This window comes from Diadema antillarum, unplaced genomic scaffold, assembly GCF_040938485.1.
Source record: "Diadema antillarum isolate AM-2024a unplaced genomic scaffold, OU_Dant_1.0 seq00000783_RagTag, whole genome shotgun sequence".
Lineage (NCBI taxonomy): Eukaryota > Metazoa > Echinodermata > Echinoidea > Diadematoida > Diadematidae > Diadema > Diadema antillarum.
Genome location: NW_027271671.1, coordinates 1,999,720 through 2,016,671, shown reverse-complemented (window position 1 = coordinate 2,016,671; position 16,952 = coordinate 1,999,720). Strand labels below are relative to the sequence as shown.

The 16,952-nt window shown below is 37.8% G+C and overlaps 1 protein-coding gene across 1 annotated transcript in view; it reads right to left on the bottom strand.

Annotated features, from left to right (window-relative positions):
• The window catches only part of LOC139739149 (transient receptor potential cation channel subfamily A member 1 homolog), a 178,351-nt gene that overhangs the window by 85,720 nt on the left and 75,679 nt on the right, over window positions 1-16,952 (bottom strand). The window contains exons 9-13 of the mRNA XM_071649766.1: window positions 16,092-16,199; window positions 12,337-12,425; window positions 4,890-5,036; window positions 3,417-3,528; window positions 2,333-2,469 (exon numbers count right to left, since the gene is read on the bottom strand). Of these exons, the coding sequence (XP_071505867.1) occupies window positions 2,333-2,469; window positions 3,417-3,528; window positions 4,890-5,036; window positions 12,337-12,425; window positions 16,092-16,199 (593 nt within the window). The remainder of the gene's footprint in view (window positions 1-2,332; window positions 2,470-3,416; window positions 3,529-4,889; window positions 5,037-12,336; window positions 12,426-16,091; window positions 16,200-16,952) is intronic.

Sequence of the window (16,952 nt, the reverse complement as noted above, 5' to 3'; positions counted from 1 at the left end):
TAACAAAAGAACACTCGACTTCTCTCTTTCAGAAGGCAGGGGGAATAATATCACCCTTAACATACATCATTAATAAGCCAAAGAAATGTGCACTTTATTAAAAAAGTAAAGTTTTGTGAAATTCTCTTATATCGTTGTATGCATGTGACATCATACACTGTAGTAGTCTTCTCATCCAGCAGTGTCTGCACAGACACTTAAAAAATTCATAACTTTTGAATGGATTGTCCGATTTCCCTCAAACTTTCACTGATGTGTTCTACTAATATTGCTGCGTTCTCTCAATCCTTATGTATATGAAGGTGGACTTGTCCTTTAATGACCGGATAATCGGGTAGGCATTGCCGATTAAACGGGTAGGAATTTTCAAGATTAACCCAATCTTTTTCCATGGTTTCTCACAGAAAGCCTTTAGAATTTGTGTGAATATGAATTACGAGGAAACTGTGAGGTGCCGAAAGTCAGTAGAGGGCTTAGGTTGATGTTACAATTTTAAATGTTAATTGACATGTTAAATGGACAGTGTACAATTGATTCACCATGTAACTGGTATTTTAGTAGACACATTTTTTTTTTCATGCCATGTACAAAACCCTTACACCGGCACTAAACACACTATCCAACACACTCACACACACACACACAAACACAAACACACACACACATACGTGTCTATGATGGAAACCGAGGACCTGTGTGTCAGTAGGACTCTTGTCAACCGAGGACTCATTTGTATATTACCATCCAACGGAGGATTTATTACAATAATGCTAATCAAGGACTTACAAACATGTACCCCTACATGCAAAAGCATGCAAAAGCAGACCGTTTGGAATGGTCTATTTCTCTGTGTGTCCTCGGTTTAAATGTGAAGTTCGTATATGTGTCCTCGTTTTACACCATGGGTAAGTGTGTGCACACACACACACACACACACACACACAGTGACTCACATCACTGCCATGCCTATGAGCTATGGCTAGCTCTCAAGAAAAACGAAGAATAACCTACCTCCATTGAGACCCTAACCTTTCTTCAGGCCGTTAATTGAAAGTAGATATGTTGCTATGGCACTGGTACTGTACCCGCTGCATGCTATATGGATTAGAACCAACACTTGCCTTCGGGCGAAAGCTCGGTGGTCTAGTGGAGATGACGCCTGTCCGGTGATCAGGAGGTCGTAGGTTCGAATCCTGCTCGAGTATGTACGCCCATGATTTTTTATCATGGCTACTACTAAAACACCGATCAATTCAGTGCTTATTTACGTCGATGTAGGGCAATTTGTCAATCAGTTGCAATGAAAACATCTCGACGGAAGAAATTCATGAATTTGAATAACATAATGCCTCCGGCGACATTTCGTGGTGGAGGCATTAAAAAAAACCACAAACTTATGGTCCCCATGAAACACACAGGGACGCAGCAGAGTTTGTTGAATCATTAGACTGCATATGCACAATAGGCATCTACATGTAGTTTCAAAATACAGATGTTTGGAAGCGTGTATGTGGCTTGATGAGGGCTACGGGCTGCAAGCAGATTGCTTGCAAAAGTATGCTGCAGACACTTTAACTACGGCTATTGTGCGACATTAGATGAGCTATGGCTGTAAGTGACATACCGTACTGTGTGTGTGATGCAGAGAGGTGTGTAATTACAATGTGGTATCTGTGTTGTGAATGAATTAACAAGCTTTCCGGTTAATCGGATTGGGTACTCTGCTTAATCGGGTAAATAATGTTCTGCTAGACACTACCCGATTAAGCGGAGAGTACTATACAACTGTTGCAGATACTGTAAAGTGTATATTTTCACGCAGTAATTTTTCGTGCTCTGCCTAATAAGATGAATTTCGCATGTATTTAATTCTGTGGAATCAAGACATAGGTATATACAACAGGCAAAAATATTTACTTGCTTTTACATTGGCAGCAGTTTCTGGTTGTGCGAAATGCATGAAATTTCCACACTGTGAAAATGTCTAGTTTTACAGCATTAGAAAGATTACTTAACGTTATTTGTTGACACCTGGATTTACAATATCTTCGCCAATATGTAATGAAGTAAACATGGCACACAGAGGGTTAAGCATAGTTAGATTTATGAGAAAATCACATGTTGAGTAACCCTTTAATTATTATATTTATCTTACCCTTGTCTGTGGGTATTGATTTCTGTGACATATTCAATGAAGCCTGTGATACACATTGTACTACAGTTTTTTTTTTTGTGTGTATGTGTTTTTTTTTTCCTTATCAAACATTCAAGAGACCATGATATACTATTAGTCTGGACTTTTTAAATAGAATGCTGAAAAGCCAAGACTAACCGATGGTTGTTCTCAATTGCCATGTCCAGACAATTTCTGTTGTTGGCATCCTTGAGGGAGATGTCTGCTTTCCATTCGAGAAGAAGCTTGACCAGGTCAACATGGCCACTGGTAGCTGCAAGATGGAGAGGTGTAACCTGCAATTAAAAAAAAAAAACAACAACAAAATATATATATATATATATATATATATATATATATATATATGATTGCAGTGAACTAAAGAAGATAAATACAGTAAATCAATATTGAAATCATTTTTCTAATTCATTATTTAAAACTTCATACATCTAAGCGATGCGAAACAACTTGCCCAACTCATGTATCATAATAGGAGTGTCTTCCTTAAAGAAAAAACAAAACAAAAACACACACATGTGGACATTCATGATCTGTACTAAAAAGTCCTCTGGGAGGAGAATTTGGGATCACTTAAAAATGAGTTTTCAAGAAAGAGTTAAATTCTAACAAGCATAATAGTGAAAATAAGATAAAAGTAGAATTGAATGACAGCTTCGACACTTTAAAGATTTGCCAAGTTATGCAAAGCTGTGCTCAAATAGTTGATATGGATATATGGCAATGGGTGAGCTGATGATGTCATGACCTAACAATTTTCCATTGATCACATACAAAAAACAAACAACAGAAAATTCAATTCTTCTGTAATACAGTGTAGAACATGTTTACATACGTACTTTAAAATAATGATCAGTCTGGAATTTTAGAATTTGAGACTGGGGCATACAAGATGTAACTGGATTTGAACCCCCCCTCAAAAAAAAGAAGAAAAAAAGAGGAACTTTCACGCTTTTGTACAAACTGTATAGCAAGTTGTCAGGCAATGACATGATTAACTCACTACAAGTTGCACATGACTGTTCAAAAACTGTTTTGTGAAAACTAACAAAACTTCACAGAATCATTTGTCTTTATTGAATTTTGATAAATTTTCACTGTTGTGCTACTTAAATGGTCTGAATTTCCCTCTAGCTACAAGAGTGAAATGATGCCACTTTGCGATGAAAATGCGTGCATTACAAACATCCTTATAGTAATGACTATCCAAAATTCAGGACCCCACCTTGGCTTTGTCTGTTGGGTCCACAGGACTGTCATTGTCAAGGAGTGCATACGCTGTCTTGACCCATCCCCTGTGAGCTGCACAGTCTAGTGGAGTCCATAGTTGCTGATTTCTGATGGATAAGAATACAAAATACTACAGAAAACTAGAATAGAAGTAGGATCACTTTAATGTCTTATCCAACACTTCAGTCTAGTTCACAAATACCTATGTACACAGCCTTTGTATACTGAGATAAAAACAGTACTAACAAACCTGCAACTTTGAAAGACTTCACCAACTGTGACACAGAGATTAAGCTTCTGCAATCTCTTTTTTTTTCTCTCTTTTTTCTCTTTTTTAATATGTCTGCCTAACAGCAACTTTACACCTAAGTTGTGAAAAAGATTTGGATGAAACTACAATGTACAAGGCAAGATCAGCAATGGTCCATGGAAAAAACATCTAGCTCTTGGTAGTGATCTGGCTATCATCAAAATTGGAACATTTTTCAAGGATTCTTTATCATGTCTTTTTTTATCACAAGTTTGGTGTAACTCTGACAATGTACACTTAAGGAAAAAATTGAGGGTCAGATTCTATCTCTTGGGCCCCAACAGACTTGTAACCTCCTTACTATAGGGGCCCACGTGGGGCCCTAATGCCACTGCCGTGAACATATAATAATCTTTACCGCCTAGAGTATTTACATGCAATATCTTTCTTGTACTCACTTTAAATCTGGAAAGATGATTCAAACTCGTTTATGCATGTGGGGCAGCATCATGTGAGAATTTACCAATTTTGTATCCCTTGACCTTATTGAAAGAAGGATTCATGCCATTAAATCATATCAAGGACAGGTTGCAAGAAGGCAATATTAAAAAGAATACCCACAAGGGATTATAAAACAATAACAAAAGCTCTTGAAAGCAGATAATAGATTTTGTGGATGTACGCAATGTGGTATGCAAACTGTGTATTGCATTGTACTGCTATATTGAGCAGCAGTGAGCTATAGCGAGGTAATACTGTATACGCCATATATTTCGCAAGTCTAAATTTTCACGAATCGGGGATTCCCAACGATTTCACGAGTGGTTAAATTCGCGATCGTGGAGTCCCACACTGAACGGAGAAATGTACACGTGTATGTCATATTCACGTCAGGATCAGAGTCAATATTTTCGCGAATAGCACCTGACTAGCAAGATTTGCAAAAAATAAAAACCTCGCGAAATATTTGGCGTATACAGCAGGCATTCAAATGCAATCGAATGCAGTCATTATATGGACGGCATACAAGCTACCTATGAGCTAAATACATAAAAGTGTGACTGCAACCTTCAAAATTGCTGCGTATCACTGGCTATGGCTGCATATTGACCTACCCCGCAGAGCGTAGCAATGTGCAGCGATATACGCAAAGGCATGACCAAGGCATTAGGAAGAAAGCTGCAACATTTGGCAATATGACATAGAAACATAGCATACCTTGACTCTATATCTGCCCCTGCTTCAATAAGTGCTCTGACAGTCTTGGCATGGCCTTCCATGGCTGCCTTGTGGAGTGGGGTGTCGGAGTTCTCATCCTCATCATGTATCAATGATTCATTGTGCTTCACAAACTCCATCACAGTTCTGAATAAATGAGAAGGATATATAACATGACATGGTCAGGCATGAGACAGAGAAAAGTTGAGAAAAGAGGAGAGAGTTTGCGAGGGAGCGTAGCGACCGAGCGGGGGGAGGGTGTGGGAGGGGGGTGTCCCCCCTCCCACGGTGAGGACTTTTTGAAATTCAAGGTATGAAAAAACTCATTTTAATGCATTATACAACTGAAATTTACTATTGTTATGAGGTACATTTTACAGAGAAACATTGTGATAATTGAACTCATGAATGACACTTGCAAAATCTAAAGGAAGGAATAGTATGCTTAACTGTTGAATACCTAGGACCTACTCAAATGTGAGGCCATAATAAATCACAGTAATGTACACCCAGGTGACGTCTTGCTGGATTCAGTTCATACGGGTACAAAAAAAATAATAAATCACAGCTTAGCATTGCCATTGTTGGCTGTCTTTACCTTAGTCCATTAACAGTTTACAGTGCGCAGACCAGGCAAAGTATTGCTGATCTTGTACTTGGTCCATGTAGTCTAGTAGAGAATCATGTATGTAAGACAGCTGAAAATAAATCATACATGCAGCTCAGCACTGTTGACCGTCTCTACGTCCATGCAACAGCTAACTTAGACTGCCTATAATACCTTACAGGAGGTACAAAAATTTGTTGACCCGGTTAAGTCCATAAACAGCTAATGTAACGTTAGACCAAGCAAATGAAGTATTGTTGGATGAAGTCCAGAATGTAAAGCGAATCCTTGCGGCGGATGATGTATCACAAGTTCCAGGTCCCGAGGAAGTCGATTGACTCGCTGGCCTAATGTGGTTAGAAGACGAAACTGGTTCTGGGAGATCAACTTCATATTCCAACCACTGCCACTTGAACTTACTGTATTGGAGACATCTGTGTCAATATCTGCTACACGAGGCTCATCCTTATCGAGGGTCTAAGAAAGAAATATTCTCATCGGTCCACAAAATCACGATGACAAATGACGAAATGTAACGTTAGGTCACGCCAACGTAATCAGCGGTATACAAAAGCAGCGCATCGCGGCGTTGACCGAAAGATCGGTCTGTATCTGTCCGTCGGGGAATGTTCCGCGGAGACTGCGTCTGGCTTCACGGATCCCTAAGGAGGTCTACGCATCGCGTAGACAGAAAGATCGGTCTGTCCGGAGGACTCTTTTATATTTTGCCATAACGCTGTCCTCCGTATACGGAGGAGATCCATGAAGCCAGACGCAGTCTCCGCGGAACATTCCCCGCCCGACGGACAGATACAGACCGATCATTCGGTCAACGCATCGCACTGAATGCTGCGGCAGCATGCATGCCGAAGCTCCTTGATAGTAATGATACACGTACATGTAATTGCAGTTACAGCCTCACACACGTGTGCATCATATCACACCACACTGCAAGCTACACTAAGTATAGTAGCTACAAGTTGATCGACACGCACGTTTCACATCCATTTCATGCATGAAACATGCAACATCGCACAGCTGCCCGCTGACAAAATGCACTCATCACCATTCACACACGGCGAGATATGGTGGCTGCAAAAAAAAAAAAAAGAAAGAAAGAAAAAGAGGAAAATCACGGAAATTTTCCCGACTGTGTATTTTCTCCCCAGAATTTCAAAATCCGCGGAAATCCGCGGATCCGCGGAGAAATCTCATGCCTGCATGGTATTTATGCTGAATATTGTTTCATAACGTGCTGTCTTCCTTTAATATTTCATTTAACCCTATTCTAACGGGGGGGGGGGGGGGGTCAATTTGACCCTCCCTCGACATTTTGCGCCACGATTTCCGCAACGCGCAAAGATTTTGCCGCGTCGTTACACGACTTTTTTCATTGAAGTCTCCCGCATATTTTGAGACCAAATTTGCCACGTCCGGGTACACCGTTCTGAAGTTACGCAATGTTTTGCATATGCATGTCAACCCAAAAACGGCTCAAATTCATGATTTCGTGTGCAAATCCAATGCAAATTGTGTTTTTTTGTTTAATTTATATAAATTACATTATTTCAACATTTAGCCATTGAAATTAATCAATTCTAATGTAGATAAGCTTGGAAAAGTGCCTCCAACAAATTTTGGCAAAAAACAATAGAAAACAAAAGATCGAAAAAACTGTAAAATACATAAGAAATTAACTAAACAATAAAAAAACAGAAACTGATTATGATTGTGCTAGTTTTTTACAAGAAAATTGTTTGATGTGTCTTGAGGAACTCTGACACAAAAATTTAGCAATCCTTCAGTCTTTTTGATGGAGTTATAGGTGAAAATATGATTTCAAGCGTATATTTGCATAATTAATTTATAAATTTAAAAAATATAAAATCAACATGTTTCTATTGTATCTTGTAGTTGACATCCGGCTCTATGTTCAGGCAAAATTTTGCGGTGATCGCGCGATCGGCGGCCGAGATCTGAAGGGGGGGGGGTCAAATTGACCCCCCCCCCCAGTAAAAACTTGGTCTCAAATAGCCCAGTTAGAATAGGGTTAAATCTTGCTAAGTTCAAAGTTTACTGCATTCTTTCAGACATGCAAGGAACTGTCAGTCTGTTTAACTTTTTTTTTTTTAAGCAATGAAGAATTCCTGACAAATGCCTCATCTAAACAGCTGAATCACTTATTTTCTTCATTTAAAGAAACATAAAAACCCTGGTGATTGCAAGAAGATAGTATATAAACAAAACAAAGCATGAATACCTTGAGCTCATTAAGGAAATATGGACAATCTTCTTCTTTGTATGGCACGATGTGCCTGGTTGATAATGTTTGATGTCTACTGCTAGCCACCTGGGACCAACCACAAGCGGTCCACATCATTGACCATTTTCTTGTGTGGGGAGGTAGGTGGACCACTTCATCCACTTGGCACCCTACTCTTTGAGATGAATGAATGAATTTGGATCTGTTACATGCGTGAGTCATGATTTCCTCACACATGGGGTCTCATTTTAATATCCTATCCTAGGAACAGAGTGCTTTGCCTCTTTCTAGAAGCGATGGTATGATTACATGTACATCAGCTATATTTGGGAATTGAACCAGCGTCATTTGGACTGGGAGGCAAAAGTGCTACTGACTAAGCCAAAATCGCCACACACACATGGGCAATCATAAACATATTACATGCATTTTGAAGAGATTTATTTGGATCTTTCATATGCGTGAGTCGTAATTTATTCACACAGTCCCATGCAGCCTCAATTTAAAGTCCCATCCCATGAACAGAGTGTTTTGCCTCTATCTAGGGGGGACATGGGAGGCAAAAGTGCTACCGATTAAGCCAAATCGCTGCCCATACATGGACAATTTAGTAAATCTATTAAAACAAACTCCTGTGCAAAAAGAAAAACAAGTACAGTCAATCTCACCTGAGTTGGAGGATTTTCTCTGGTCCCTTTGGATACGACTTAAAGTGAGGTTGTATGTAATATTGTATCACTAATAGTGTTATAATTTTCAAAAGAACTGTCACAAAAAAAAGATTTATTGTTAATAACGGTTCTGATAATTATATACATTAAAATGCAGACACTGCGAAAGAGAAATGTCCCTCCTCAGTTTTGATGTTGAATCACTCTTTACCATTTTAACTGAGAAGGAAGTTTGTAGTGATTCACAATATTTCACCAGAAATCTGGCCCCACTCTAGACTAATCATCCTGGTTTGCGGCAGGGTGTCTCTTTGCGACGGAGCATCTTCATTCATTGATGAAAATGCCCAATCAGGTGAGAGAGTACTCTCACTTCCTATTAATGTGTGCGAGCAACTCCTATTTCTGTTCTACGTAATTGGGACCAAGCACATTCAATGCCTTTTACCTGAAAAAAACAACAACAACTGGAAATCCCAAAGGAAGCCTCTCAAGCTGGTAGATTCGCAAGATACTAATCAGTATATCTAAGGCTGTATAGACATGCCTAGATCAATTTAAAACACATATGGGCAATTCCAGGGTAACTGACGTTACGCGTAAGGATTTTCATAAAATTGTTTACGTTGTAGTTTTGTGAATGAAAGTACCTTGGGCTTGCAATTAGCATTGATGAATGAGTTCATGAGAATGAAGAAATAGGTGGAAATTTTTTCTCTCAAACTGCATCTCTTGTCACATAGCAAGTGAAAATGTGTTGGTAACTGACGTTACGGGAAAAGGACATGGGAAATTATGGTGTAGATGTTTGGAAATATCTCATGTCCCTGACTTCTAGCCTTCATGTGGTTAATATGGCAATACACCTAGGTTCTTAGGAACAGGTGTGCAAAATAATGTGCACTTTAGATATTTCCTTTTAGCACCACGCCAATTTCAGTGAAGGCATAACAGTAACTGACGTTACGCTTACATTTGCCATAGGGTTTACACATGCAAAATCATGATTGGGAACAGTTTTGTGATATTTTATCATTCTGACCTATCAGAATGATTTGTTTGATATGGGATCATACCCTGGTTCATCAATTACAAACACACAAACAAAATGAAACATTAGTCCATTTTCTTTGTGTTCTATGAAAACTGAAAGGTAAACATGTCAGTAACTGACGTTACACATACTTTTGCTATGGGGTTTACAGAGAACTAATTTATTTAACAGGTTATGACTGCTACAGTATGCCAATAACAATCCCACGCAATTACTTAGCAACAAATTAAAACAAAATATAAAGACACAAATGGTATGGGGCCTTTAGGGGGCAAGCCCCCCCCCCCCCCCCCATACCATAGCACAGTTGGGCAAAAATAATGTAAATGCACGAGATGATATTTCTTGACATTTGTCTTAAGATTGAATGCTTATTCAACAAATACGAGATTACACAGAGTCATTTAGATTCAGCAGTTCCAAGTACAAATATATTGACATAACAGGGTTTTTTTTTTTTTTTAATGAACAGGAAAGTTTCTACCCAGAATGCCCCACCTATTATACCCTTCAGTACTACACAACACAGATATTTTAGTGTGCGAAAAAAAAAATCAGGTCATTGGAAAAAAAACACATACATATATCAACTCATAAATATGCATAAATATGTATGAATTCTACTGTGATATATTTCTTCTTTTTTAAATTCTTTATTTTACTCCTTCTCCTTCAAGTCATTGTTAGAGCCACAAATAAAAAAAAATGATCTCCATCATCAATTGATTCAGATGAAAAGCGTTGCACTTTTAATATCCTTCTGTCACGAAGAAACATTGTTTTGTTTTGTTTTGTTTTTTTTGTTCAAAAGAACATTATTGGTTTATTCCTTGCTTGAAGTAATATAACTGTTTTTCTTTTCCTTTTCACTGGTATCAAGGCTTGCAAATACATCCCAGATACCAAGAAATAGGACTTTGCAAAGAAAGAATTCTTAGATCAGTATAAACGATTCTTCCTGTTCAGAAGTATCATGTATTACAAAATGTCCCTGCATGAATTTAATAAAGCAATCAACAAGTATGAACATTTTTTTTAAACCCTAAAATCACCTCTCTCTTTGAGCAACATCAGTGTTAAATGTTGAGCAACATCAGTGTTAAGTTTCAAACAGTAATTACAGTACATGCCTTATGTACATAATACAATTAAGATGTGCCATATTAACTAAACCACACATTTACAATGTAAGTGCAAGCGAAGAAATATATCGATCTGTTTGTGCATTTGCCTAGAGGTGGAAACTTCACTAAGCTTCAAGAAAAAAAGAAAAATGCTAGCAAAAGCAATCATTAGTAAAGATTATAAAACTATTGGTATACAGCTGTATACAAGCTATTTTTATGGAAAAGGTGTTTACCATGCAACCACATCATTGATTAGCCCTACAAACTTTGGTAGCTTTAACATCCCATAGGACTGTGAATGTACTGTAGTAATTTGAGTGCATATATTGCATCTGGTAAACTTAAACTTCCAGATGATTTAACCTTTTAAAGCTTGTGTTGAATTGAAAATCAAAAGCTAAATCCAAAAAAGAAGAAGATATAAATTATGATTTGAATAAATAAATTTACAAAAATAAATTAAATGAAAACAAAATGTATCCATGGACATGCCATGGTGATGACATCATTCCCTATCAAAGGGATTTCTGCTCTTTGTTGATACTCTTTGACTTCCCAGATGTGCTGAAGTGGCCTAAAGTCAAAAATTTTACCTCAATTATAATTATTGTCATGGTAACTGACGTTACATACTGGTGTATGACATTTCGGTAACTGACGTTACACATTTTGAAGTGTTCATTATGACTCTCTAGTATGCCAAGTATCCTTATTTCTGGTATTAGAAGGAAGGCATATGGGCATACATTAGAAATCTCAAGTTACATCATACATCTCACTTTCTTTGATGAATAAAGTTAAAAATTCCTTGTTTTTGGTAACTGACGTTACATCCATCACTGTCAAACTAATCAAAATTTTTTATCAAATTCTTTAAAGCAACCAGCTTTGTTTTCTATCATGTGGTAAAAGACTTCTCAGGTAACTGCATACATATGAAAGATTGTTTGGATTAATAGTAAAGTGGATATACAGAGAGTAAGTTACGTGACAATACACTCTCTTTACCACTGAGTTAAAGGCCTATTTTGGCAGCCATTTTGAAAATCAAAATGGCCGCTTTAATTGAAAAACATAATGATTCTTCAAACTTCAACTCAAGTATTGTCTGAAAATGTATGGTGTTTGAAACAAATATAATCTTGAATTTTTGGCACCTGTGTCCTACATACCGTGGAATTGCCCATATACGTATTGTGCTTTACAGGTCAATTTGAGTTGATGTGAGAGAGTAACTGCAACTGTCTAACCCTGAATGCTGCAAATACATACAATAAATGAATGATCAAACAAGGTTTTTAGGATAGGCCGCAAACAGGGCAATGATAGAGAGCATGTGTTCTGGTATGCGTCATGCATACTGGTCCCCTCGAAAGGGGACAAAGATGTTATGCTTGACTGCTTTCGTACTGGTGGATTACCAACCTGTTTGTTCTTTGTCGATGGGCAAAAAAGAATCTCATTTAGGGGCACTGAAGGTCCTGGGAGGATTGTGGGAGCAATGGGTCAAATAAAATTGTTTTGTTCATGTGGAGTTACTGGCACACTTCATTGATCTGTGGTCCGTACACAACAGGGCCAAAGGAAAAATAGCACAAATTGCTTGAAGGACGGCCCTGTGTAAAGAATACACAGTAATTGGTGATTGGATAATGAGGATTACAAATTAATAGCTCTCATCAGTGTCATCATCATAAACAATAAACATCTATCATTAATACTCACAAGGTGTGTCCATTTTTGGCTGCTAAGTGTATAGGTGCTTCCTCTTCCTCGTTTTTCCATTCACTGTCTGCTCCATTGTCCAGCAAAATCTGTTTGGGAGGACATGAGGAGCATAACCATCATGGGGGGGGGGGGGGGCATATAACTTTCAGAATATATGTCTGTTGGTGCACTGGGGTGGTATTCTGAAATCCTTCCTAGGAAGAAATTTCTTCTTAAGTTAGGATTTTTTTCTAAGTTGTATTCTGAAAATCTTCCACAGTTTCTTCCTATCTTTTTTTCCCTAAACTTTGGAAGAAACTTAGGAAGAAGCTTCAGAAGAAACTTAGGAAGAAACTTCGGAAGATTTTCAGAATACCACCCATGGCTTCTCACAACGTTGCCTTACAAATAGCAAAGTGAAGTATTAAACTAGAAATGTCGCTGTCAAATGTCGCTACAGCGACTGGTTATACCCCCGCCAAACAACATTTCATAAGCTTTGGTCAAAACAACATTTCATAAGCTTTGGTCAAAAAACTGAGGAAGTAGTTAAATCCGCAAGATCTTTCCTTGATCTTCTGCCATTAATATGCCGTTACCATGGCAACGTACTTTCGGGTACTGTCGAAAAATGCGTCTTGCACATCTACAACCAAAGGCACACATCTGTACCAAGTTTCATGGAAATTGGGCAAAAACTGAGGAAGTAGTTTGCAACACAAAATTTTCCATCATTTTGGCTCATAATATGTGAGCTGTTACCATGGCAACATACTTTTTGTCACTGTCAAGAAATGTGTCATGCTGACCTATATCCTAAGACAAACATTCAATATGAATTCCATGAGAATTGGAAGAACACTGATGAAGCAGTTTTGCCATGAAGCATTTTGCCCTACATTTTACCAATAACATGCCGTTACCATGGCAACGCACTTTTTGTCACTGCGGAAATATGTGTCTTGCACATTAACATATTCAGATGAACATCTGTACCTAATTTCATAAAAATTGATCGAAAACTGTGGGAGGAGTTCGCGACGCAAGATTTGTACCCATTTTTGCCCATAATATGCCGTTACCATGGCAACGTACTTTTGGGTACTGTCAAAAAATACGTCTTGCACATCTACAACCCAAGGCACACATCTGTGCCAAGTTTTATGGGAATCGGTTGAAAACTGAGGAAGTAGTTCGCGACGCAAGATTTGCAACGGACCGACCGCCCGACCGCCCGACCGACCGCCCGACCGTTCGCTGATTCCTATATACCCCCTTCAAACTTCGTTTGGCGGGGGTATAACTAGAGAAATTGAGTGTTCCTCTTCTCATGCAATCACTACAGATCCGTAGAACTATACAGTAGTACATAGAAAAGAAGTGTGGCATTCTACATAGAGTGACTGTACTTTGTTCTCCAGAACTACAGACCAGAAAGAAAACAAGAGACCCGGGGTTCTCGCGCTCACCGAGTATCGCAACTTCCACGCAGTACACATAGCACTACCATAGCTTTGCTTTTAGTTTACAATTTTAGAAAAGATTTGAAAAGATTCTTTAATTTGGGGGTTTTGTCTGTGTTTTTCCCGCTATTTTAAAGATGTTTGGGAATGGTCAGAGCTTTTCTGATTAGCTATGTTCCTTAATGAAATTTCACGCAATAAAGTCAGCTATACTAGTCACGCAGAACTTTAAAGGACAAGTCCACCTTCATAGACATGTGGAATGAGTGAATGCAGCAATGTTGGTAGAACACATCAGTGAGAGTTTGAGGAAAATTGGACAACCTGTTCAAAAGTTATAAATTTTTAAAGTTTCTGCTCAGTCACTGCTGGATGAGAAGACTGCTACAGTTTGTGATGTCACATATGTACAACGATATAAAAAGAAAACATATTAAAAGAAAATTCAATATATTTTCACTTTTCTCGCATAATAAAAGAACGCTTGACTTGTCTCTTTCAGAAGGCAGGGGGAATAATACTACCCATAACATACGTCAGTAAAAAGTCAAGGATATGTGCACTTTATTCAAAAAATAAGAAATACGTGAAATTCTCTTTATGTTTTCCTTATATTGTTGTATGCATGTGACATCATACACTGTAGTAGTCTTCTCATCCAGCAATGACTGAGCAGACATTTTAAAAATTCATAACTTGTGAACGGATTGTCCGATTTTCCCCAAGTTTTCACGAATGTGTTCTAATGATATTGCTGCATTCACTCATTCCACATGTACATGAAGTGAACTTGTCCTTTAAGCATCATAGCTGTAGATAGAAAAGTCAAAAATAGTGGATCACTTTTTCATATACTTTCAAACTATTAATCTGGCAAAAAGATTATGTATTTGCCAGCATTGGTTTGTTTGTCTGTTTGCAAAATGACTCAAAAAGTTATGAACGTATTTGCATCAAATATTTGAAAACTAGAAATGTCGCTATGGCAACTGGTACGCCTCCGCCATAATGCATGGTTCTCCTACTAGGTCTAGAGTCTAGCCTTGAACTAGGTTTCATTTAGATGGATGGATAAATTGCATAAAAGAGCGAGTATTTCAGGGTTTAAGTATTTTCACTTGACCTTTAACTCAATGGCCAACAGTTCTTCAAATAATTATTAACTGGTAATATCCATTTTCATGACAATACTTTGAGCCATTTTCAAAATATGGGAAAAATTATGACATTTGAACATTTTCCATTGACCTTTGACCCCATGGCCAAAATATCTCCCTACAAAATCATTGCATTGTAATGCATGTAATACCTAATTTCATTAAGCTTATGCATTGAGTAATATTAACGTTATGGAAAAAAAGTGTAAGTTCAGCACTGAACAGTAGAATTTTAGCATTTCAACCTGACCTTTGACCCCAGGACCCAAAATTATGGCATTTGAACATTTTCCATTAGCCTTTGACCCAATGGCCAAAATATCTCCCTACAAAATCATTGCATAGTAATTAATGTAATACCCAGTTTTATTAAGTTTATGCATAATGTTAATGGTATGGAGAAAAAGTGTAATTTCAGCACTGAACAGTAGAATTTTAGCATTTTAACCTGACCTATGACCCTTGACCTTTGACCCCAGAGTGTTTTTGTAGTTGTGGAATTGCGATCACAAACTCCAAGTCTGGTAACAATGCGGATATTAGCAGATAATAGCATGCAGTGTCAGAAGAACACAGATTACCTGGTCCAGCTCCAAATTTATAACAGAGCAATTTAGTGTATTAAAGGGGTGTCAAATTGAAGCCTCTCCTGTTTGGAGCCCTAGGCAAACTGGGTAATTTTGTGACTCTGAAGGCTCGTTAATTCGAAAATGAAATTACATTCATTATTCCAAAGGACTGTTAATTCGAGAAAAAAAGAAAAGGCTCATTTATAAGGTTCATTAATCAGAAAAAGAACTAAAGCCAAGTTGTTATTCTAAGGGTTCGTTAATATGAAAATGAAATAAAGGCAAGTACTGACAAACATTTGGAGTTAAGAACCTTATTTCATATTAAGATCAACAACTTTTGGAATAACAATCCCATATGACAAAATGAAAGAATGCATATGGAATAATCGTATTCTAAAAACCTGACTTCAAATGTTAATATACCAAAAATCAGAAAGTTGCACTTTTCATAGTCTCAAAACCTCAGAAATTGGAACGGCTGGCAAGTATGCATTACCATTACAAGGCTTCAACTTGTTAGGCATTGTCAATTATCTGGACAGTTATAAGCATCACACATTGCATGATTCAGCTACACTCACCTTCACAATCCTAAGGTAACCATGCTCTGCAGCTACGTGAAGAGGTGTGTTGTCATAGCGATCACTTACTTCAAGCATTTTTTTTGCCATGCGATGGCTCAGAAGAGCCTATGTAATGAAAAGTAATAAATTACAGCTGAGATATCATTGTAGACATTTCAGAAATTGTGAAGTATATGTTGACATGCATAGCATAGATATTTTATGTACAGATTCATTTCTTATAGGTTGTCTGTCCTAAGCCCTGTTATTGACTAGAATTTGTGCAAATTTTGACCAAACCCACAAAGCAGAGTCAGCATGCAAAACACATTATCTTTTTTTTAGGAGTTGTTTCCTACACAGCAAGAAAGAGACATTAACCAAATTCAAATCAAGCAAAAATACATTATATCACTCTAGTGTTTATATAGATGTGTATGTTACCATGCATCATTAAGCCCCCCCCCCCCCCCCCAAAAAAAAGTATCATGCCCTAGTTTTATGTGAGGACTCTAGTGGCCGGTCCAGGGGGGGGGGGGGGCACACTGGGGCATGCGCCCTCTTCATTTTTTGTTTAAAAAAAAGAAATAAAAAGAAAAAAATAGGTGAAACAGGTCAACCTAGTTAATCTTGATTTTTCATATCTTCTGAAAGAGCAATTCTTAATCAACATTACTTTTAAGTTGGGATCATAAAAAGTCATATTTTCAGCAGTTTTTCTAGAGCACTTTTTTTTTTGTAGAATAGTGTAACCAGGCATGTCTTTGAGGCCCCTTTTTATTTCTTAAAAATCCTTTACGCACTTTTTACTTTCAACTGTAATAACTCTTGAAAGGATGGTGCTACTGCTTTGAAAGTAGGTATTAGTCAACAGAATGC